The 26,173-nt window shown below is 43.3% G+C and overlaps 1 protein-coding gene across 1 annotated transcript in view; it reads left to right on the top strand.

Moving 5' to 3' along the window:
* The window catches only part of IER3IP1 (immediate early response 3 interacting protein 1), a 31,333-nt gene extending 6,171 nt beyond the window's left edge, over positions 1-25,162 (top strand). Inside the window, exon 3 of the mRNA XM_078674774.1 lies at positions 22,921-25,162. Within this exon, the coding sequence (XP_078530900.1) occupies positions 22,921-22,976 (56 nt within the window). The 3' untranslated portion in view covers positions 22,977-25,162. The remainder of the gene's footprint in view (positions 1-22,920) is intronic.
* Positions 25,163-26,173: the final 1,011 nt, after the last annotated feature.

Below are 26,173 nucleotides of genomic sequence, written 5' to 3'. Positions count from 1 at the left end.
TCTGTCCATCTCTCATGTACGTGGAGATAGTCTACTATTTTGAGGATTCAAAGATAATGTTCATAACAAAGAAGTAGGCTTACTAGTAAGTAACTATAACTAGCTCGCATTAGAGTTGCAAGGCAAATGGCATTAGTCAGGATAATTCTTCTACAGTTCTCACTCCGTTCCTTGCATCCCACGTGCCTGCAGCACGCAATATCTTATCAAAGATCCTTATTAAATATTACATTTGATTTTTAATGCTCTTATTGTATAATGCAAAGCATACCCTCCCTTAATTGCATGAACCAATGACTTACAAACACAGAATTGGTAACCTACCAACTGGCAGATTACCCATAGCATATACAGAAACCATTTGTAGTTGAGTTCAGTTTCCCAAAATGATAACAAATGGGAGAGAAAGTGAAGTTGAAGTTGAGAGCTAGAGTTTGATCTAGCTGCACATTTCTAGCCTTTTAAATATTTAGCAACATCCAATTGCAACCTATCAGTGTTTGATTAGCATGGTAGATATACTTCAACAAAAACGACAGTTGGACTGTGGATAGATTGGTAATGTATATTCTATATTGTTAGTTTTAACTGTTGGTCAATATGCATTTAGATCCTCATTTTTAGGTCTGGCATTGGTCAACACCTTTCAATTTTACTAAAATTACACGTATAATGCACTTGGAGAGTTTCAGACAGCCCTCTTCCTCTATTGCTGTGTTATTATGATCAAATTTTTCTTACGTCCACTACAGCATACAGCACGAGGACAGTCAGTGAGCCCCCTTCAGCCATTAGCTAACTTCACTGCAAGTGACAGCATGTTGCCCTTTCAAAAAGAAGTTGTTCAAATCCAAATTAGTTCCTTTAAGTGACAGGGTACTACGCAATGTAGACATTTGTGCTTCTATTCAATTTTATTTTACAATGATGATTGCATGGCAACTTAAAAAAGGATGAAGTTTTGCTGAAAAATAAATAACAACATAAAGCTCAACAGAGCCAAAAAGCGGATATCCAACACCTGATCTATTGGCATTGCCAGTGCTTATTTAAGTCTGACATTGGCCTCAACCTTTTGATTTTAGTAATACTATAAACAGAATATAGTTTCTTAAAAAGCATCATACTTCATCCTTGGCCTCGATCTTTTGATTTTAGTAAAACTATATACAGAATATAGTAACTTAAGACATCATACTTCACCCATTGGTTCACGTTATTGATTTGGTTTCTGAGCAGCATAGCATACAGCATGGGCAATGAGTCAGCCCACTTAAGCAATTGGCTTACTTTAGTGTGAGTGACAACATTCTGCTTTTCTTGCACAAGTTGCACATCGGCCTACCAAGTAGTACATTTCAATGCTTCTGGTGTCAGGACTGTACCCCGCCTCTTATATCTATCTTGGCTGCATTTGGTAGTAGCACATCTTAACTCTCACGCCAAGCATCATTAAGAACTTAGTTTCCTACTTCTGTGCCCTGCCCATCCACTTTCTCCCATTGCTCGCTGTACAGGGTCGCCCCTACTTTTTTTTAGGTCTCGTGGCGTACTGCGCACATGCGCAGTCGAGCTTGCGAGATTTAATGTTTTAGAGTACTTTCACTAGCGAGGGTTGAGCCCAGCCCCTCTTTTCCATTGGCTGGCGTCACCGTTCATGCTAAACGGTGGCCAGCCATTGGAAGAGAGGTCACAGTGGCATACTCTTTTCTCTTTTAGAGCCGTCCCATTCAGACGGACTTCCCCAACTTACTGCTGCCGTAAAAGGTTCTGTTATCTTCTTTAAGAGGCAAAACAGATGGCCCCATAAAGAAGATAATTAACTTTTGACACCAGCAGCAAGTCAGGCTGAGTCCGTCCAAGTGGGACGGCTCCAAAAGAGAAAAGTCTCTGTCTGGCGAGCGCTTGTGGTCAGCGCTCACCCCAAGGGTAGGAAGAAACCCTCCACTCCGTGGTTCTCTGAGGAGTTTCAAGGGCAGTGTAGGAGGCAGGAACGGAGTTGGAAGTTGGTTTGATTTCTTCAGAACTGCAAAGACACATGCTGGTTTGTTACTAGTATAGTTATAAAGGATCACCAACACTGTTACTCGCGAGTCCGGCAAACGTCGCTCATAGATACATTGTAAACATACAGACGCCACAAATGTGATCACTGAAAACTTATCAGCTATCGCGTGCCCGTGTACAAATGACGGTCACAGTATGTCAACGTGCATGCGTGTCATAACGTGCGCCCCCTGCCGTTGGGCTACTTCTCAAGTAAACTGTTACCTCAGTCTCCATGGCAACATTCACTATCCTCCCAACGGCCGACGATCTCAATAAACAGCCCACGAGGAAGGAAAATCAGGTAGAGTAGTAGTAGACCCTCTACCAACCACCTCGCTGCCCAATGCCTACCTTCTCAGCCCTGTCCGCGTCCCTTGTGCCGTGAAATGCAGAGCACCCAACACCTGTAAGTTGGTGTTTACCCATCCGCAGCGGAGCGTCTCTTCCCACGTCACGCCCCGGCCTTCTCCACCTCTCCCTCCCTTTGGCGTTAATAGGGTGTTGAGCGTGCGCGCACTCAAAGGCGGGGCGGCTCCTGTAGCGCTTGGCAGCTGTAACTTGATGACAGGTGCTGCTTCAGGTGCATCCCTGCCAGAATGTTGGAGCATCACGGTCTCACCACAGCTCATGATTTTATCAAGAACTAGTCCTGAATGTTCTTGTAACTTACCTCATGAGGTAATGTATCCGGGATTTGTACATGCAGTTTTTATAGGACTAACTTATTAGTTGTGTTTCTGGGAACTCTCAAAATGTGTCCAACATACAGGACAAATATTAAACTCTCTGTATATGGTTACCATATTTTAGGTTTTTCTATGTTGATGCTGTTTATAGTTTAATTAATTTTTTTATTAAAGCTATAAAATAATTGTAAACAAAGCATTCAGTGACGTCAATAAATATATTATAACAGCTTAACTACTCTGATACTTAAGATGTATAGCATTTTAAAATACAAGGTTTGAGATGAGAGAAAATAGAAGAGAGGGAAGAAAAGGAATTAAGAAGGGAAAAGAGCAGAGAAATGGATAATAAAAGTAAAATGCGAATGATTTGTTATGGTTGCCTTTTACTAGATTTTGATCTAAGTGTTCGTATTTTATATTTCAGAAATTAACAAGCACTCTTAGGTTGCTTCTAAGAGGAACAATAAAAGCAGGCAGGGGTCGAAGTGCATTAAAAAAGTATAGGAACTGCAATACTTTGCACAATGGGGCGAGGTCGAGGTGAGCATGGGTGCAGGGTCAAAGCCCTATTTTTGAAGAATTTCCCTGCTTGGAGTTTTTAAAATATGGTCACCCTAGTTCAGGCTCCTACCCTATGCTAGCTTAAAGCGCTCCGACTAACCCTCAATAGCCCTCCTTATACAGGCCCCTCCCGTAGCAATCTTTGAAGAGCCCCCCTGTCTCACTGCTGTGGGAGCCGAAGGATCGAGACCGGAGAGGCCGCTCCTCCCAGAGCTCTGAGATTGCTGCCATGACCGGCTGCACGCTCTGTTCCTGCTGTTGGTGAGTGTTTATACCATCGGTGTTAAAAGGCTGCCTCAATTCCGGTGTACTCTCTTTCCTGGTTAGAGGTTGGTGTCTTGTTTCCAGGGAGGAGTTTTCGGATGTGGAGTAAAAACATTTTTTTCCTGTAATTGTTGGAAGCGCTAAAGCAGGTCCCTCCAGCAGGAATAGAGGCGTGCCGCAGCTAGAGGCCAGTACACAGACGCAAGTAAAACAACGCCAGCGGCTCGTATGAGCTTGGGCAATCCATTGAAATGCTTCTCCGCATCCATCTGCTGCTATGCCCTTAAATACAGTTCATTCCAAATGCAATAGACCAAACCAACAAAACATAAACAGATTATGAACACGTATGAATATAGAGTGAAAACGGGGAGCGAGAGAGGAAGGATTCTTCCTAGTTAAATTACATTAAATCTTAGCCATTCTTGCATTTCATATCTCCACAAACAACATTCTAGAATAGAAGAGACTATACAAAGACGAGGCCTAAGACAAGACACCTGAGTTCCCTTTCGGCTGACCCCTCATCCTTGCCGTTCTCCAACTAGCCACTGGTGCCCAAAGCCGTAACCCCATCTCTTATTTTTAATCCCTTAAATTCATATAGGGCACCCTCAATGTTATGGATAGCAAGAAACCTACATAGCCACATTTGGAATGTTGGAGCCTCTATGGGCCCGATGTAGGTAGCCCTTTACCGATCGGAATCGGCCGAAAATACCGATTTTCGGCCGTTTCCGATCGGTAAAGGGCTATGGAGATGTAGGGGCACATTTTCGGTAATTTTACCGAATCGTTATCATTACCGAATCGGTAAATTTACCGAGTCGGTAATATTTACCGATTCGGTAATGATAACGATTCGGTAAAATTACCGAAAATGCAATGTAGGTAGCCTATGTTCCGGCAGCACATGGCTTACAGAATCGGTATTTTACCATGGAATACAAATCCATGGTAAAAAACCGATTCCTGTGTACATGCACATCTGTGCATGTACACATGTGCCATGTGACAGACAGACGTGCCCTTAGGGCATGTCTGTGTGCCACATTGCACACATGGCCGTTTTGGGGGTGCTAGAGGGTGTCAAAGTGACACCCCCTGCACCCTTGTGAATTCATTAATTACCGATTCGGTAAATACCGAATCGGTAATGCCTAATCATTCCTATGGGCTTCAAAGCCCATAGGAAAGAATGGGCATTACCGATTCGGTATTTACCGAATCGGTAATTAATGAATTGTTAAGGATTCGGTAACGAATCCAGATGTTGGGACCTACATCCCATTTACCGATTTTAAAATACCGAATCGGTAAGATTCGGTATTTCAAAATCGGTAAATGGGATTTACCTACATCGGGCCCTATATCTTTCCAGGCGGCTGATATTAATATTCGGAGTACTGCTGCCGCTATGAAAACTAAGGCTTCCTCCTCAATCCTTAATTTTAATTTAATATCACATCCGATGATCAATAATGTTGGGGATAGACTTATTTTGACCTCTAACAGCCCCTCTAAAAAGGCCATTATATCCGTTTTAATTAATTCCAGTTTCTCGCACCCATGAAACATATGCACAATATCTGCAGGTCCTTTGCCACATCAGGGCAATCACTATCAACCCTCTTCCCCCAATCAAACAGCTTGGACGGCGTATAGTACAAATTAAATAAAGTTTAAAATGTTGAGCTCTAAGATTGGAGGAACGCAGAAATCTTTTATCAAATGTAAGGGCTCTATCCAGATCAGTCTCTGGGTCCCCCAATTTTAAATCCCAGGCTGCCTCAGTCTTAACCATATCATCTGGAGAACTTTCCATCAGAATTTTGTACAGTCCATTAATTCTGCGCCCCCCACCCTTCAGATAATCCAGAAGAGTACTCCTTTTTTCCAAAATTATTCGGGGTCTTACTGCTCTAATTCTGTTTACCACCTGAAGATATTTATATTCTTGCCCTTCCTGTAATGAATATCGCAACCTTAAGTCATCCAATGATCTACAAACATCTTTCACCATTATTTGCCCGAGTGTTACAATACCTTGATGCTCCCAATGTCTCCAAAATCCATCCATACACAAGTTTGGGAAAAGTCCAGAATTCCATAGAGGAGTATGATGATTATACCTTGGAATTCCCATTGCTTTCTGCACTGATGCCCAAACCCCCACTATACCTTCGAGCAATTTATAACGTGTTTTCTTATAAAACCTTCTTTCTGTTCTTCTCAAGAGTACCCCAAATGCTTTGTTACCCAGTGCCAGCTGAAATATGGATGGGATATTATCATGGCCCCTTCCCTGCCCCGCCCCCCCCCCCCTGATCAAAGAGTATTGCCATTTCTGTAAGGAGGCAGGACCAGTGATAATTCCTAATATTTGGCATACCTAGTCCTCCCCTTTCCTGGGGTAAAGATATAAACCTATTTGATCTTCTGATCTTGCCGTATTGCCATAGGAATTTCATAAAATGGCTTCAATTTCCTTTATTAATTTATCCTCTATTTTAAATGGGATAGACCTGAATTTATACAAGATCTTGGGAAACATAGTTATTTTAATGACATTAGCCCTACCTATTATCGATAGATGTAGTGTATCCATCCTTTTTAAATCTTGTTCCATTGATTTCAAAAGTGGTATTAAATTATCTCTAATTATATTCCCTGGTTGTGAATTCAGTGTTATACCAAGGTACACCACCGAATTAACATACCTAGCATCCCGTTTGATTATATTCTTGGAGCACAAAATTTGGGTCTTGGCTTTGTTTAATCGGTATCCTGAACATTTCCCAAACAGATTTGTCATAGTCACTATTTCCCTCATAGCAGACTCCGGGTCGTTCGTAATGACAGCTAGGTCATCCGCATATGCGAGCAGTTTTGTTTGAAATCCTTTTATAACTACCGGTTTTATCACCATGTTAGACATTATTTGTGTTATTAATGGGTCGATATACAACGCAAATAAAATAGGGGAGCAGGGGCAGCCCTGCCGAGTACCCCTCGTTATACTAATTTTTCCCGAACTCCCCCCCATCAGCTGGATCCTAGCTGAAGGAGTAGAGTACATTGCCTGTATAGCCTGTCGGAATCTAGGTCCGAACCCCCTCTCCTCCAGCACCTTCCACAAAAAAGACCACCTTACCCGGTCAAATGCCTTTTCCGCATCGAGGAGTACCATCGCGGCCCCCTCCCCCCCGGCAGCACAGATGTCAAACGCGGTAATCGCTCTTCTAATATGATCCATCGTGCCTCTTCCTGGGATGAACCCATGCTGCCAGGGCGAGACTAGAGCCGCGATGATCCTCCCGAGGCGGGTGGCCAAGATCTTGGCATACAGTTTGTTGTCGGCATTGACTAGGGAGATAGGCCTATAGGACCCTGGATTTTCTTTGGGCTTGCCCTTTTTGTGGAACACCACGATGTTGGTACTCGTCCATGACTCCGGTATTTTGCCAGTTATCATGATCCCGTTAAATAGGTCTAGAAGAAGAGGGGATATTTCCTCCCGCAGACACTTATATATTTCAAGTGGTAGCCCATCCGGGCCCACCGCCTTTCCTAATGTCAAACTTTGTAGTCCTCCTATTACCTCCTCCATGGTAATAACCTGTTCGAGATCATCCCTCTCTTGCTGACCCAGTCTTACACCTATACTTTCCCAGCTGTTAATTGGGGCATCTGTCACCACCTCCTCCTGATATAGGTCTTGATAATACATTCTGAAGACCTCTAAGATTTCGGCTGGTTCCTCATATACTGTCCCTTGTTCCTCTATTTTTGTAATTATATTTTTTGACGTGACCTGTTTAATACGGAGCGCTAGTGCCCTCCCGGCCTGTTCCCCTGTCTCATACAACCTGGTTCTCTGTGTATGGTATTCTGCCGCTGATTTTTTAGCCAGTTGACTCTGTAGTCCCGCTTTAATAGTATTGATCCTCTCGAGACTTTCCAATCCTTGCCGCCCCTGACATATATTCCTTTGATGCTGCACTTCTGCCTCACTCAATCTATTCAATAATTGCTCCCTTTCCAACTTGATCCTTCTCCATTGTCTGTTGGTGTAGCTAATGGTCTCCCCTCTTAACCCTGCCTTATAGCTGTCCCATACTACTCCCCGGGAAGCACTATATCTATTGGCATCAAAAAAGGCCTTTGACCAGTTTTTAATATATTCTAAGTAGACACTGTCGGTTAATAGTTTCCTATCGAAAGTCCATGGTCTTGGTCCTTTCGTAGGTCGGTTAACATCCATTGTTATTACCAGGGGGTTATGATCAGACATTATCATTGGAAGTTTAGAGATTTTAACCTTATTCATTTCAGTAGCTGATACGAAAAAGTAATTTACAGTATTTATTGAAGGGATGTGAAAAGTAGGTAAACCCAGTATCCGCTGCTTCTTTATTACCCCAAACATCTATCAACCCATATGACTGCAACAACGCGGATTTGGCTCTATATACCCTGGGTTTACGTCCAGTATATGGGATACCATTAGTAAAATCAGCCGATATATTGCAATCTCCACAAACTACTATTGGGGCTGGCCAATCTATCAATTCCTTCTCGATAAAATCGAAGGTCTCAGGATCGTCCGAATTGGCTCCATAAATTGAACAGACAGTAAATCCCAAGTTCATTTCGCATACATCCCACCTGCCGAGGGCATCTGCCTTACAGTGCTTAATGCCTCCCAGGCCCGCCTTCCCAATGATGGCTACCCCCCTTGTGGTAGACGTTTGAGAGGAGCAAGACAGAATCTCGAACCCTTTTAACTTAAGCCAGTGCTTTTTCTTCCATGGCAAGTGAGTCTCTTGTATCCCCAGGATGTCTATATCTATTATTTTAAGATATTCCTCAAATCTACCCCTCTTCTTCCAGTCGTTCAATCCATTAATGTTTATGGAGCCAATCTTAAGCTTAGGCATATTCCTGAACCAAACATTGCCAACTTCTCAAACGACAAAATAACATATTAGAAATATAATTGCAACACCTCTTTTTTCGTATTTTTAGAATTGAATTTGTGTGTGAATTAGTGACACGTGCTCTCTTTTCTTTTGTGTTTACCCCAACCCTCCCCCCTCCCACTCCGCCCTTACACCCACCGCCCCCCCCCCACACTGGCCCCTCGGCCACTCACCCACCTCTATGGGGTGCTCAGACTAGGTCTGTGCATGTGATGGGAGCAGCGTCACAGCGAGGACTCAATACATACTACTTACTGGCCTTAATGGCCTTAGCCTCAGAGCTCATATTTACTGTAACCAGACAAAAAGTAGCAAAATAGCATGGTTGACAATTCCATTCATTGCCTAGACCTTAAAAAGCATCCTTCCCCTACCGCCATCTTCTGCTAAATACTACCAATAGCATCATATCCCTTCATATATAGGTATCTACTGGTACATTCTGATATCTATCTATCTGTGCACCCAAACCCTTCTTGAGAAAACAATAATTCCAAAATGAGATTATATAGAGTTCAGAAATTCCTTCGCCTTCATCTCTGATGGAAAATATAAAGTCTTCCCATGATGGATTATTTTGAGCTGTGCTGGGTTTATGAGATAGACTTGAACTTTCTTGTCCTGGAAAGGCTTAATCAATTGGCGCAACCTCCAACGCCTTTCTACCGTCACATGGCAGAAATCGGGTCTAACAAAAAATGATAGCCCCTCGATTGTTCTCTTAGCGTCCGGTCTAGCCTTTTCCGCTATAGCCTGGCGCAAAATGAAATTCCCCAGAAAAATCAAAATTGCCCTGGGTTTATCTCCTTCCCTTGGGTTTCAATTTATCTTGAACGGGGTTCTGTGCGCCCGCTGAATTTCTGACTCCCAACACCAGCTATCCATTTCAGGAAATGCTTTTGCAAATAATTTTACAATAAAGGCTCTCACATCCCCCCCCTCCGAGCCTTCCGGAATCCCCAAGACCCTTAGATTGTTTCTCCTAAGCCTATTTTCGAGGTCCTCCAGTTTCCACTGTATGTCCTGGCCTTGTGCCCCATACGATTCCACCTTGCTAGTAGCGGCAGCAGATTCCGCCTCAGTGGAAACCACTCTTTCTTCAAGGTTTGACACTCTATCGTCCACCGTCCCACAGGTCTTTGAAAGTTTCCTCACAACACTCTTTATCCTCCTCATAGCCGCTTGAGACTTGCAATTGTCCTGCCTGGTCTCTTCACGATGCGCAATTATTTCCTGATGGATTGCCTCTAACATGGACCCTTGGGTGGACTCAAAATCCTGAGTTTGATTAGGCGACCCCTGAAGCAAAGTAGTAGGTGAATGGTCCCAAGCCAGCCCCTTCTGCTCAATTTTTTTGAAAGAAACTCCTGGTTTCACAGCAGTTGCAGGGATAGCCTCCTCCGGATCAGTGTCTGATTCTAGGTTACTACCGTCTATATCTGAGCTGTTCTCCCCTTCATCTTCTGACCAATCTGCTTCTTCGGCCACTGAGTGGAAACATTCACTAGAGGTCTTCTCGCTCTCAGTGTTGCTCGTTGCCTCCATCTCCTCAGTTGGGATAATACCATTGGTCGAAGTACTGGCTACAACGGGATTAACCTTAATTATAACATAGTTATTAATAGCGCTGCTCCCCATGACCTCCTGATGTTCCATTGCTGTTACAGATGCTGGACCAGGGATAGCAATGACAGTATCTACCTGGGTATTACTCTGATCTGGAGGAACATCTGCGAGCAAGTCAGAGACGCCCCCCGCCATAGCCATTGTTGAGTTTGTAACAGTGGAGTCCATTGCAACAGACCCATCAGTACCTTCTTGGTCTATCGAGCTGACTTCATTGCCCCGAGGTCATTTTGAGCCTCCAACATCATCTTGCCCCCAGGTACTCCAGCCTCTGCTTCAGCCAAAGTTGCAGGCACTTTCCCCCCTTTCTCCTTACCACCACGGGCGAGCATCTCTACTACACTGACACTTGCAATGGTAGCGGTGGTTTGACGGGTCCTGACAGCTGCTGGCTTGATTTCCTTCGCCGGGGGTTGAGCTCGCACCGGTGTTGAGTCCTTTGTTATCAGCGCCGGCTCCTCACTCCGTCCGGAGTTGTCATTGATTACAGCGGGAGTGCTCACAATTTCGCCCGCATTCTTTTTCTTGGATGCCTTCCCGCCGATATTAACTTTAGGGGCCATCCTGCCACCTCGTTGTCCGACCCTGAAGCAGAACACCTTTCCCCGCTCGATTCTCACGGGTCGGCAAGGCGTCCCTCTACCACTGAGGACGACCGTGAGTACGCCGGGTTCACTCCGCCCACTAACTCCGCGGACTGCTTCTGTGTTGTCTGTCTCCAGCTCCGATTCCAGGCAAACTGAAACTCCCGTCGCTGCAAGCCCCCGAAGCACAGCGGGTGACCGCGTCAGCCGGTGAGTAATCATTTGCTCCCGCAAATGTAAAGACTTTTGTGCGCCAGCTCTGCGGCAAATCCGTTCATCACTCCATGTCCTCGCTCACGAAACGCTGCGGCTCAGCCGCACAGCGAGGCCGCCATCTTGCCCCGAGATGTTGGTTCGTACCATGCTGCTATGCCCATAACAATGTCTTTGCTGGACTCTGGTTTAGCCCGCGTGTTATTGGCTCTGGCCAATTTGCCATGGTGCACTCTAGGAGTCAGCCCTTATGCTCTGTTCTGCACCTTGCAAAGTTGGCGAATGCTTGGTTTGAGCAAGATTGCTTTGCACGTTCAAATCAACAGAAACATTATTTGTTTACTTACATTTCCTTGATGATAATACTTTCTAATGCGCGCATCTGTTTATTGCTGCAAATCCGGTGTAACTTGGGCAAGCTTTTAAAAAATTGGCCAACAATAGCGACTTTGCGCCAGCATGACAGGATTTTTGTCCCTTTTTTCATATTTACCTTTGCAAAAACTTGCACAGAGCGCAGACGATGTCAGGAGTGAGTCAAAAGAAGAAAGCTTGGGGGAGCATGTGGTCTGACGGCTAGAGCTGCTGACTTTGGTGCTGGAAACCAAGGTTCGAATCTCTGGGTCGACTCCACATCCTGTGATTCTGGGCAAATCACCTAATCTCCCGGTGCCTACCCAAAAAAATTATGTGTCCCTTAGAGCCTCTCTACCGTCCTTAGCCCCACTCCACCATCCTTAGACCCACTTCCCCATCTTAAGAAACACTCCGCCATCTTTAAATGGAACTCTCTGCAAAAATATGTTTTGGCTGCTGAGGGGGACAAAAAAGTCATCATGTTGCACCCAATGGACAGGTATGGAGAGGGTCCAGTTTGACCATCAAAAAGTTAGAGTTCACATATAATATTAGGTCATGGGGAGGGCCACTGGAATTATGCGCTCCTGTGTTTGCTGCTTCTGCTTTATTTCGCATAATTATCCCTCCTCTGGTGCATAATCTGTAGGTAAATTGTTTCTAACTCAAAAGGATCAAAGGTGAAAACGTGGTGATATATGTTCACACGCTTTGGAAGACCCTTCACAGAAGTTAGCTCGTCATCTTTCAGTTGCTTATTTATATATTTGGTTGTTAGACTGGTACTAATAAGGTGACAGTTTTGCCCAGACAGTATTACCATGTTTAACAAGCATTGCAATGCAATAGGTCTTGCATTTGCGAGAGTTTAACCTATTATCATTGTAAATGACAATGCCTTTTATTAATGTTTTAAAAACCAACACATAAATAAAAAGCAGTGCCATTTACAATGCCAATAGCTCAAACTCTTACAACTGCGAGACCTATTGCATTGCAAATGCTTGTTTATCACATTGTTCAAGTGCTAGCATGCCTTAAAAAGTAATCAATGCATTTTAATACTTCAAATCGTGGACTATTTGTAAATACTCTTGATGTCCATTGTCCCCAAAATGTCAGTTTCTTTGTTTAAAGCGAAAACATCCAACAGTGTTAATCACCAAGGTGCTGTCACATACATAAGGTTTTTGACTGACAAATGGTTTAATAGAGAAGCATACATATGGTGCTATAGCTTTTACAATTGATTCACCAACCAGAAATAAAAGGACGACCTAGAGGACAAGAGGTGTTTTGTGAATTTTAGGAAGGGTATTTATAGGCGGAATGGTGTAGTCAGATTTGTTTAGAACGTATATTCTCTTTAGATTGAGCCGACTTTAGTCAAAACCTTTTTCGTGGTGCCAGATAGCAATCTTTAAATATCAAAAGATGGATCGCTATTACGTTTTTTGTTTGTTTAGTTTAAATATATAAATAGTATGGGCGCCGCTAGGTTCAATTCACATGCACCAGACCTTTTTTCTCCATCTGCACGCCAGAGCTTTCTGCCCGATGTATTCCATTTCAAAGCGGTAAGAGTAATGCTAATCACTATTATTTAGTAATACTGCTTCCGATCTAGAGAATTAGATTTTTCTAACCTAAAGTCATTTTTAATCGCACTTTAATTCCAGTACTACCAATCTCTAACATTGGTAAACAATCAGTGAGTGCTTTTAAATATCTTGCATATTCAGATTTATTTGTATATGAACCCCTATTACGGGTTGTCGAAACACCTTTTTCAATTCCTACGTGGATTCCACCTTGTCTCGCTCTGAATAAGGAATCTTAAAAGCGTAATTAAATTATGCATAGTTGTGAAAGTGTCAATTTAAGTATTCTCTAATTCGAGCACAGACATATGATTACACCATCTTTTTCCTCCTTTCTTTCCTCATGTGATTCACCTATATAGCTTTCCAGTATCTGTTGTCAGTGATCTCACTGTGTATACACTGCACTTGTTGATCTGTTACACACGTGCTCTACACGTTTGCAGTGTGGATCCACTTCATATCCATTAGTTAAATTATCGAAAGGTGTACATGTAGCTGTTTTTGTTTATAAATATACAGAGCCAATAATGCTCACCTTATGCAGTCACTCCTGAGGATGGTCTCCATTATTAGGACAGACACCGAAAGAGCAAAATGCCTTCCCCATCTTGTTGCTTAATTAAAACAACAAAAACATCCATAATTGAGATGTTACTCTGTGGACTACTCCTTCTCATGAACAAGAATGGACCAGTGCACACTTTTATTAATCATATGGACTTAAGATCTCTTCTCTTCACCAGACTTAAGTGCACCCCTCAGTTTGTTTGTTTTCTCAGATTCTATAACATGCTTGGTTTATAAAACCTCGAGGGTGATCTTAGTATCTAGTAGGACTGCATGTGACTTGGCATTCACTGAAGGTAGGGGTTCGAATCTGTCAAGGTTCAATCATTGAGTCAGGTTTGTACTGTAACTTGTTTATTGTTCTTCGCAAATAACAGGAATTCTGTCTTGGCTGAGTTGTGCTTCAAGTAGGCGCAGGTCTGTATGATGTGCAAGGAATGTTTTGAGACTTGGATGTTTGAAGCAGGGAAGAAAGGTTAGCCCAGCTGCGAGCTTGGCTAACCTTTCAAATATGAAACACTAAGGGCCATTTACGATTCTTTTATTTTTTTACACTTGTTTTTTATTTAACAATCTCACAGTATGCATTGTAACAGGACAACGTATATGCCGGTTGCACAATATTGCAGCAGTACATTCTAGTATAGCCAGTTATGAAGTCGGAACATACATTATAGCCATCCAACCTTGGAGTCCTTGACCCCTTGCAACGTAGAGCCCTGAGGTATCCCTCTCTATGAACATCAGAGCTATGATACATGGGTCTGCAGACATGGTGTAGTGTTAGAGCAGAGGTCTTCAAACTTTTGTAAGTTGAGCCCCCCAGCTGAATTTTTTTTAGATATTGGGCCCCCCCACCATCTGACTGAAATTTCTGGAATCTAGTTCACTACATAATCGACTGCCACGCGCTATCCTGGGCTATATCTGGCAAATAATTTTCAACACAATAAGAGTGTTTAGTAAACTGCAGGTTTGTGAGTGGGTGTTGTGAAATGACAGAGGCTTATTGCACAGCTCAAAACACTATTTTTCAAGATAAAATGTGCGCACATTGTTTTTACTATGATGCTTTGTTTTACACATGACATAGATTGAAAATAACACCACCAACATAAATGTGACTGGTGTGCCTGTTTTTCGCCATAAAGACGGTCAATCTGTGGATGGATTTTTTCTACTGTCATCCTCAGTTTGTGCTCCACATCCAGTCTTAAACGGTACTTCTTCTTTAATACCGCAAGTGCTGAGAACCCAATCTCACATAAATAGGACGAGCTGAAAGGCAAGAGAGTTTAGATAGCAGTTTCCCTCAAAGCTGAATATTCTGCAGACATTTTCAGCCAGAACAGTGACTGTAAGGGAGACAGTGCTGTTAGATTTTTCAAGCACTCCCTAGCTTATTGCTGGTACATGAGAAACAATTCTTCTCTAGAAATCATTAACAAACGTTTTAGACAGTATTATAATGGGATAATTGCCCACCAACCAGTTATGGATCCGAAAATAAATTTGAAAGTCCACAGAGAGGGCGCTGAACGAACACCTAATTGAGAATTCCTTCGTGGTATGATAAGTTGCTTGCCTGAAGCAGTGGGGGATTAAGACATGTCTGTCTTATGTTTAAGAAAAATAGAACTAATAATAAATTAATGATATTGCCTATTTTACTTCAGAGCAATGTTGTCTGACAGACTTTGTGGTGGCAAGGACATGTTAAGGATTTTGGGTGCCCTGGGCCAAAACTATTTTGGGGGCCCCTGTTCAGGACAGCTTTGGGTTTAAATGATTCACTTTCAGCTCTGCCATACCTTCTTTAGCCAGGCCACTAATGGTGCACAGGCACTATGGTCGAAATTCTAAAAGTGTTTACATCTAATATTCAGCGTTAGTGATGTGTGTTTTCACTGTTGTAACAAAGCATCAGCCCACTTATTTTACAGCGAATAATATCTGTGATATCCTGCAATTTCTCAAATGTGAGGACTCTTTTTGACCTAAAATAAACTTTTTTTATGGTTGTTGCATGAAACACATTTCTCTGCAAATAGTAATAGACGCTCTCACGTCAATCACATTAAAAAGAAATGGAACAAAAGGTATTTACAAAAATCTGTTTAGGAATTATTCCAGGCCATCAGGGCAAAAACAGAGTTGTATCTATCAAGGGGCCCCCTGAAAGGCTGGATTGCAGTGCATGTAAATGTGTCCTTTTGTAATTCAGGACAAAAACCTTGATGGGGCATGTCCTGCCCATACTTGTGTCCAGGGGCACAACAAGACCCAAACTTCGAGTGGGGGCTAACACTACAATCCAGGGCTGTCCCTAGCACTGGTCGCACACAGTGCAACAGCCTCTTTTGGCACCCCTCCCCCATTTCATATTTCTCCATTAATTTCCACACTACCGCTCACCAACAATGCACCTCTTCTCTATATAGCACCTTTCTGTCAAACATTTCATTTTTTTATAGCACTACTCATTGTTTACTAACACTCGGTTCTTTGATCTGCATGGTAGACTTTCTTTGTAGCAGGCACATTGAACTTCTGCACTGTGTGGGTGGCAGGAGTGCCCATGCGAGGGCACGGTGAACCATGCAACAGCGTGAGAGTAGGGTAAGAGGAGTGACTGCAGGGTGAGTGAGGTGACCATATGAATTTGGGTGTGGATGCAAGTACAGAGTGGGACGAATTAATGTATGTTTAGTGATGGGCTTATTTGAGTGAGATTGCAGATTGAGCAGTTAGGGGGACCAGGTGAGTGAAGTGTCACATGAGTGCAGGTTGAGTAGTGTGCTCGTGTGACTGCAGAGTGAGGTACAGTGTGAACAGCCGAGTGCAGAGTGATCACTGTGAGTGCAGGGTAAGCGGGTGACTGGTGTGGGATCAGTGTGAGGGCATTGTGATAGCTGTGAATGCAGAGTAAGAATGAAAGTGAAGTTCGAGAATGAGGAATGAGCTGTCTTGAATGCAAGGTGCATTCCTAAACACTTGAAGTAACTCAGTATGTTTTTGATGACCGCATAGGGTTTTAGATCTGTTAAACTATTTTTATTATGGCATTAACCAGGGATCAGGGTGGAGGAAATAAGTGTGCTAATCTTGCAACAAACTTCCAGTCTTATGATTAGGGTTGCCCGCTCATTATTTTGATGTCCCAGGCGGTACAAAAATAAGCAGTCACCTAGAGCTGTATTGTCAGCACTTGTCTGTGCATACTTTGAACAGCAAATGTAAATAGAAAGCACTTTTAATTGTGTTCTAGGGCTGCCTGAATGATCATGACTGATAATAAAAGGGAACAAAGACAGAAAAGTCACATTACAAATAAATACATACTTCTTTATTTATAACCATATTTGGTGTCAAGACAAGCAATTTGCAGGCTGTTTAAACAGCACATGGCTGGCTGGCGTTTTTCTTTTGGCAACCTTTTAGCCCTGTGGGCGTTGCGCGCCTCCCTGTGTAATTGTAAAGGAAACTTTGTCTCCTTTCTGGGAAGAGCTAACCCTCCCAGAACGGGGTTACATTTATAGAGCTGAAATGCTTCATCTGCAGTGGGAGGCAAGGCGTCTCCTCTGCTATGAAATCCAATGCAAAGGAACAGGACTGTTTGTTTGCTTTCGGTTTTAGCAGAGGAGACTTCCTGCCTCCCACTGCAGAAGAAGCATTTCTGCTCTTCAAATTAACCCCCTCCTGAGACTGTTAATGTGTTCGCTCTTAACATGACAAAAGCATGGGCACGTTGTGCCCCATCATTTTTTTTTTCCTCGCCCCTCCAACCCTCTGTTACTGGAGTTCTCAGATTTAAAAAAAAATCCCCATTTGAAAAGGGCGAAGACTTGCGACGCAGGACAGTGGAAGGCGAACAAAGATAAGATTTTATGGTGGAGTGCGCGCCCCCCTGAGATGGTGTCAGCGCCCCACAGATTGAAGAACACTGTGTTAGAGGATTATGCATTAACCACAGAGGGAAAAAAAAGGAAAGGGAAGAATTTCCAATAACTATCAACAACTAATAGAAACAGCCACTAACCAGCACAATATAATCTCCCCCCTTGATAGCAGTCTATAAGAGGGAGGGGGAGGTGGGGGTGTGGCTAGCCACCAATGGATTGAGCAGCGTTCCTCGGGCCTCCTCTCGGCTAATCCCCCATTCAATGCCATCCTGTTATAGTGGGCTTGTGGCCCCCAGTGAACCCCCGAGGATAAGCTCCCCATAGCAAGCCCACAAGAGCTGCCAGCAGTCGTCCCTGAGACTCCAGGCACCACAGAAACTGCAACATGCGGGCTGGATCAGAACAACAAAATGGAAGCGATCCGCAACAGTGAAGCCCTACCGTGAGAACCTAGACCTGAGGACCTGGTGTGGGACTGATGGATGAAGCTGCGAGGCTGGACTCTGGCACAGAGGCGGAGAGCTGACCATGTGACGCAGCACTAACGACATGCAGGGGCTCTTTGCCCTGACTTTGGGACCGGCGGGTGACCATAAACCTGCTGCTTGCAGCAAGAAGGTTGAAGGAGAGCATCTGGCACAGGGGCGGAAAGGCCTTTCCTCCCGGGGCTGTGAGGACTGCTTAGTGGTGAGGCTGAGCGGCCTGGGACTGGGCACAGCCTCACAAAGGAGCGAGAGAGCGGCCGCCCTGAAGACGCTGCTACCACACAGTGAGTGAGGGCACAACCGGGACCGATCAGCCTGTATGTTGGCAGGATCCCTAGGGGGAAGCGGGCCCGGTGTCAGGTGCAAGCAGCCAACACAGCCTGTGTTGAGGGACCACAGGGGGCCTAGTCAGTCAGGCCCAGGGAGCACTGGGTTCCTGCCACCCAAATAAAGGGGTCAGCACCAGCAGGGCCATTAAATGGTAATTGGCCCAGAGTGTCCTCCAGAAGACTGCTGGATGCGATATGAAGCACCATTATCCAGCCACTGAGAGAGATGCGAACTATGATACATGACCCCCATACATGCCAGTTAATTGAGGAGGAAAGGCCCTGGCAGCTGAAGACTGGCTGTGAGGTTACGCCTGTGGACCCATCGCTGTGAAGTGGCAGGAATGAGGGATTAGGCTATTACACAGGGCAGGTAGGGCATAGAATAGTGGCAGCCCTGCAGAGAAAACTAAAAGAGGGAACTGACACCAGAAACTCAGCCTGTTGCTGCTGGACAACTGCCAGGGTATAGTGGCGAGCTGCGACGTGCTCTTTTTGGACCACAAGGGACGCCTTGTCCAGGGAAGGACCTGTCAACAGCAGGGCAATGGGCAAAACTTCCAGCAGACAGAACCCAGACCGAGGACACAGCAGGGGCTGCAACGGGGAACGGGGCGGTTTTCCGACAATGGAGAAGTACCCCTCATTGTCAGATATTCGGCAAGCTATCACTGCATGAGCAACAGCACTAGAAACTAAGATCGACAGCCTGATGTCAGACTTGGGTCTCTTGCTAGATGACCCCAAGCGTTTGGGGAAGCAGGTCACCACCACAGAGCGTGTCATGGCAGACACATCACCTACGCTTTCCTTGACAACGGAATGCCTGACCTCTATGGAATCCAAAATCTGCACCCTAGAATTCAGAGCAGAGGAAGTTGAAAACCGGTCACGTCGCAACAACGAGTGGTGGGGCTGCCAGAGAAGGTGGAAGGGACCAACATGATCGCGTATCTCGAGTGGTGGATAAGGACTGAAGTAGCGCAAGAGAACTTCTCTACATTTTTAGCTCTTGAACGGGTGGATCGAGTCCCACCATAACCAGTGGTGGTGCGACTCCTGCACTACAAAGTTCAATACCACATCTTGGCCCAGGCTCGCCACAAAGGAGAACTCCGCGTGTACAATGCCAAAGCACGAATATTCCCGGACTTCTCTCAAGAGGTGCAGTGGAAAAGAGCATCACTCCAGGAAGCTAAGAGACAGCTACGCCAGCTTGGTCTCCCATATATCATGCTCTTCCCAGCCAGACTGTGGTTTGTGATGTAAGACGGCACCAAATTCTTTCAGACACCACAGAAACTCTGGGACTGGCTGGAACAGATCCCACAGCATGGGTATGCTGACAGACCGCAGAAACGGCATACAAGTCGCTCTCGACGCGGAAATGAGCCACATAGTTTAACGGCACTGTCGCAGGCTGTAGCACAAATGGGATGACCGAGCATTGTAGAGGTGGCGGCGCAAATCAGTGGGGGAGACACAAGCCCACGGACACCGGCCGGAGAGCTGACTCGGATCGTGGCTTGATTAGTTCAGCAGCCTCGAGCCGTGCGCTCCCCCAGATGATCAGACTACCTCTTATGATTAGTTATGCAACATTACACTGACACACAAAGGGGGACAATAAAAGACCTTTCATAGCTAAACTGGGGCAAACATACCCAAGATGCCTTTTTCTTATTTAGTGTAACCAAAGAGCGGTTTGGCCCAAGGGAGGCTGGGTAGGGCCTGAACAATCCAAAAACAATGAGGAAACCCAACCGTCACTTTTTAGATGCTGTGATAAATTACACAGACTAAGGTCATTCGCAAATTCGAATTAGCTTCTCTTTTACGACTTTATTTTTTTTTTAGAGCGGTTTCATTTAATTTGTAAGGATGTCATTACATAAGACACACCACCTTCACAAACAATTACATTTACTAAATAAACAGTTTACGCAAACAATAAATACATACAACATAAATGAAATTACATTCAGGTTAAATCCAGTCACTGTTACAACAAGTATATGGACAATTGAACCATACAACTTTTCTTTTAAACTGCTTAGGCTTTTGCCTCAGGGTACACATGTCTCTAAGCTGGAAGGGCAAGACATTTTTTTATAAACTTGCTCCCTACTGTGAGTTACATTTTTAATAATTGAGTTGACCCAGTAGAAGTGGACGCTGACACGTTTCGAGCCCCATCTTCGTTTTGGGGTTCTCCTCAGGGCCTTAGGACTGGATGTAATCTGCAAACGTCCTGATTCTCAATGTACTTAAAGGTTTTTGAATCCTTGTCATTATAGGAATTTTCTGTGGTCAAAAACTGATTATGGGACGTGAAGTATCCATTAGAATTACCCCGCCGATGTTGTGCTGTTTGTTAATTAAACCCGGACTCTTTTTTTTTTTTTCTTTTTTTTTCCTTCAGTTAAACTTCCCGAGTGGGTTCGTGTAATTATGTATCTTAAACACAGCGTGTTTCTGTGAACGAATATGTCTGCCTGTTGAAGTGCTCCCAAGCATCTGTGTCTCTGACCAATAAACAAAATCAATTCAGGAGTTTTCATTTCATCCGTTTGTCTTGCGAGTAGTTTCTTCTTGTGCTTCTCCGTCTGAGTATTCTCGAGAATACCTAAGCAGTTTAAAAGAAAAGTTGTATGATTCAATTGTCCATATGGTTGTTGCATCTAACAGTGACCGGATTTAACCTGAGTGTAATTCCATTTATGTTGTATGTATGTATTTTTTGCTTAAACTGTTTGTTTAGTAAATGTTATTGTTTGTGAAGGTGGTGTCTCATGTAATGACATGCTTTACAAAGGAAATAAATTGGTTCTAAAAAAATTTGTAAAAGAGAATATGATAAATGCTCAAGATCATTTGAGTTTGCGAATGACCTTATTCTTTGTAATTTGTTTCATTATCTAAAAGTGACAGTTGCAAGCCATCGCAATGCTGTAGGTCTCGCATTTACGAGTGTTTGAGCTATTGGCATTGCAACAGATTTTTTTGTGAACGCCCCATGCTGCACTTTCACTTTATTGTGACTGCGTCCCAATCTTTAGACCGCGCGTCTAAAGAAAGGGGCACTGCCACCATTCTAGTGAAAGCGCGGCATGGGGCGCGTTTACAAAAAAAGCATCTGTTTGTCAAGTTGACAGACAAATGCTTTTTTTGTAAAAGCGCCACATGTCGCGGATTCACTTTAATAGTGACCGCGGACATTTTGTTTAGACGTGGCTCGTCTAAAGAAAGGGTTGCAGTCGCCATTAACGTAAAAGCGCGGCATGGGGTGCTTGTGAACAAAAAGAAGCGAAGGAATTGAAAAAAAAATGAGGCTCCGCTTGGTGCCGCTACCAAACTAAAGGCGCGGCGTCCACCTTATCAGCGTGGTGTGCTGTGCTACAAAACAAAAGTGTGGCGATAGAGCGTGTCCCTCCTGCAACAGCTGGCAGATGAAAAACATTTAACAAAATAGTGCTCGGAGTCTGTAATTAAAGCCTACCGAGTAACAACACATGTAACATGGGGTGTCCTTATGGGAGATAACAAAATGAGACACAATGGTACTAAGGAGGACTACTAAGCCTATTGATCAATGAACAGCCACAGTTTACAAAGGACAATGACAGAAGCCAATGAAAACTATGGCCATAACTTCAAGTCCATACTTGTATACAGCATGCCGCGCAGAGCAGCACATGCGCTGCCCAGGCTCGACCTAATAATTGTAATCTGCCTGGACCAGAATGACCAGGCACTTTAACACAGGATTTACTTTATTCCACGGAGGTTAACACAGATATTTAGCCCTTTACCAGAGCTGGTGGTAAATATCCGTAGGTAGGTGGAGGCCATTTGACAGTGCGGTTGGGTAGTTAGCCTAGAAAAACTTCTGAGCAGGCTAGGGTCTTTCTGGGAGAGGGGGGGCATTTCCTGCTCCCACAGTGCTCCTGTAGGGTGAGGGTGGGTGTCCGGCTGTACTTCTGCCCATCTCCACGCATGGTTTTAACCAAGTGTGGATACATACTGTAAAACCTGATGTAGGGTTCCAGACCAAGTAATTTCAGATCCAGAAACACTGGTACTCTTAAGGATACAGCTACCGGCAGCTCGCAGCAGGGTCCAATGTGCAAGTGCACTGTATAAATGAACTACATAAAACCACTTGCCTGACCATCAGAAGGCTCATAACGGTGCTGAAAGATAGGTGATCTCCTTACAGGAATGTTCACTGTAGTGGGTGCCCCGTACAGCATTTGCCAAGCCCAAGACTTTGTAAGTATTTGGAACGAGTGATGGGTATCTTAAGTTAAGCAGTCCAAGTCCACATGGACTATGTAGACTATGTGGTCGGCCTGTTTAAAACTTCTGGATGAATCGAACAATTGAAAAGCTTGGCAGTGGAGAATTCTGATCTATTCGTGGTTCAGGTTCCACTCATGAGTCACAAAGAAATAAACTTACATTCTAGTTAAGTATGACAAAACAGCCACACAATGGTTGTATGTCTCCTTAAAGAGTGTTTGTCTGAATTAACTCCGTTTCCACATTACTCGTCCTTCCAGAGAAATTAAGCATATCGAGATTGTTGGATTTCTAACTGTGCAGCATGTCCATTTGGAAGTTCATTTTGCCGCTTACTAACGGGTAACTCTGGTGTTTTAACAGTAATTTAAAACATTTTACATCTTTACTATTTTTTTCATTGCAGTGCCCCTAATAGCAGTGAACTCTGTCACAATTGTACTGCTCCTGCTGTTTGGGTAATGGGACAGAAAACCTCGGTGAGCAAACGAAACCGGAGAGCGACCATCAAGAAGCATTACTGTACCTGTTATCTGGACATGGCGAGGCTTGATCAGCAGATGCAACTGAAGAAGAGACGATGATAGACCTTTTCTGTCCATAGGCTTTCATATTAAAAGTAAAAAGATGAGTGCAGCGGAGTTAAGAGTCAACGCAGAAGTATCCCGGGCAGAGCAGATCGAGGACAAAACACTAGCTTTGAAAAAAGCACAACACTTCCTCCTTTGCCAGTGGCACATATCGTAAATGCCAAAAATGGGGTAACGCACTGTTGAGTCGATTATGTAATATATTCTACTTCACATTTTGGAAAAAAAAGAAAATCAAAGGGCGTATGTTTGTATTGTAATAGTTCACGCTCAGAAATATTTGTTTCACTCCGAAGGTTTTATTGTGACTTTATCATTGGCACCATTGGCCTTCATCACACACCTAAAAATTGTCATAAATATTTTTCTATCAAAAGATACTCCTCCTTACTGAAATTAATAAGTAGGAGAGACAACTATTGCCGTCTATATAACCATTATTTATACAAAATATCCTGGCGCTGTTTTTAAAGTGGTCTGGTACTCTGCAGAAAAATGACATCCTGATAACTGAAAGAAGGTGGCCCATACTTGAGGGCATTTTAAGGCGTGAAAGCACAGCATCCTAATTTGGCACTTGAAACTGGTTTTACATTTACAGTTTGTTTTAAAAAATCCTTTCTGATACCCCATTTAGGTTAAACAGGGAACAGTTTTGGAACTCCATGTAGATTCTTTTATGCCACAGTTGCTTTTCTGGTAACCTTGTAACCAATGTGTCTCTGAGTATTTATGAAATTTTGACTGTCTGACCTTTCTGCAAAGTATTTGGGTATTTTGCACGTATTAGCAGTCCGTGCAGCCTCTGGTTCACATTATGTATAGTTTCTCAGATATATCCCTTTTTATGTTCATTAGCTCTGTCAAATTTGTATGATTAATATTTCTACTTAAGGAAATGTGCAGTAAGGAAATGTGCAATACCGTTTTGCATGTGGTACTCAGAGCTGCGTATAGGATACAGTTTAAAAGAAATTGGAACATTTGTGAAATTATGCCATCGGCGTATGTCCACATTAGAAAGGCATCTGTATAGTGTTTTTTAAGATGATATAGGTTCATAACTGGTAAAATGTACATTAATTCCGTAGTAGCAGTCCTAAATAAATCAAGAAAATTCTGCCCCTAGATTTTTCTTTCAGATAATACACATTTGTGAAGTAACTATGATTGTGTGATCAGGGTTTGATTGCTTCTGTAAATGCAAGGCACCAGTTTATTACCTCTCACATCGTTTTGATTAATTGATAATACTGCGCTAGTTGATTTCTGAAAATGTAAACTTCTTACAGGAATAAGTAAAAACCCTGCTACGTTTTCTGAATACTCTTCCATATAGAAGCAAAAGCATAAATGGTGAGGCATAGATTGGCAGGTAAACCGCTGCAGATGGATGATGTACCAGTGTTTTGCCAGTGTTCAATGTTTGACATTGCGTGAGCAAGAACAGTATGTGGTTAATTTGTATGTTTTTTGGCCGTTAGAGAGCAATGTACTTCTCACTTTCCTCAATTCTACAGTATTTAATTATTAAATGTAAACAGTGTTTTCGAAGCTTTTCATGTAAGTGAACTTATTGACATGTAATCCCATCTCAGGGACCAGACTAAGATTGCAATATGTCCTATCCCTTAGTGGTTTTGAAGACACCATACCTAGCTTTTGAGGTTCTACTTTCATAGGGAAACCGTTGCATTTTTAAAATATTGCTTTGAAAGTAAGAATACTTAATCAAACGGGCAGGGTGCCACATACTAAAAGCCATGTGTAGGCCAGTCATGTTCTGGATTTGGTGTGGGATTCACTAAAATCCAAGTATGTAAATTTAATAATTTAGCAGTTTGCCGACTGCCTACCATTTCTGTAGCTGCGTTTGGTCTTGGTCCTTGTCCATTCTCCCTAACCAGACAACATTGTTTCACGCTTACAGGTCCACATATTTGATTGGTAATTTCTATTGAGTATTTCCGCTTGTAGGTGAGACGAGATGGAAAGTGAACCATACATTCTTATGTTTTTACACGTGGGGTATGTAAATAAAGGTACATTTGTATTTCACATATGGTGGTGTTGCTTGATCTGGAAAACGAAAAAATATATTTAACAAAACTGTTTTTCATTTAAGTAACATATCGTGAGGATGATGTAGACCTGAAAAGATGTGAATAATATATATCTCAACTATTAAGTTAATAACAAGGAAGAGTTGTCTGTCGTTTTGACCTGGTATGAACAGAGAAAAATATATAAAGTTGGATCAAACTTCGGCCATGCATGTATGTTTTTTGAGCAATTGGTCAAGAACATTTGACCAAGTTTTTTTTCTTCATTAGATTGAGGTCTTATATCTGCACTAGCGACAGTGAATCTGCTCACCTCAAATGTCTGTTTTTCTAGCAATGTTTTTAAGCATAGGTTTCGCAAATAGCCATCCTCGCTGAGCTATCATTATAGCTCTTCAGAGAGGTTTAACTTTGTCCAGACAAGGGAGCACCCAGTACAACTCAAAAATACACTTTCAGGCTTGGAGTGCTGCATAAATTATGCAAAAAAGATTGTGAAACACATCGGGGGTTGCTTTTATTCATTCCAAGTAGGCTTGGATGGTACTTTTCCAACCCAAAATGTAATCCTGTGCCTGGAGTGGTAAACAACTTTTGCATTTTAAGCTTAGCATGGATGGCACTGTGCTAATCATATGTTTAAAGATTTTGCTGTAAAAATGGCAAAATACTTTATCCTTTTGTAGCTCAACATTTGTCACTGTGCTAATTTTATGGATAAAAACGTTGCTAGGAAAATAGACCTTTGAGGTGAGCAGATTCAGAGTGTCAATCAAGCTTTACTTGTATATTGCAACTTACCACCTGAGAGAATATCCAGGTGCTGTGCTGCAGGTCTTAGTCAAAGAGCCAGGTCTTGAGTCCCTTCCTGTAGTGGGTCAGCGAGGGTGCGGACGGTGAGGGTATTCCAGGCTGAGGTGGGAGAAAGAGCATCCTCCCGAGTGGCAGCAGCGGATGCGTGGTCTGTGCGAGGAGAGTTGAGCGGAAGTTCCTGGGAGGTCGGTGG

This window comes from Lissotriton helveticus, chromosome 2_1 (genome assembly GCF_964261635.1).
Source record: "Lissotriton helveticus chromosome 2_1, aLisHel1.1, whole genome shotgun sequence".
NCBI classification, from domain to species: domain Eukaryota; kingdom Metazoa; phylum Chordata; class Amphibia; order Caudata; family Salamandridae; genus Lissotriton; species Lissotriton helveticus.
Note: the sequence above shows the minus strand (reverse complement) of the source record. Positions and strands in the feature narration are given on the sequence as shown.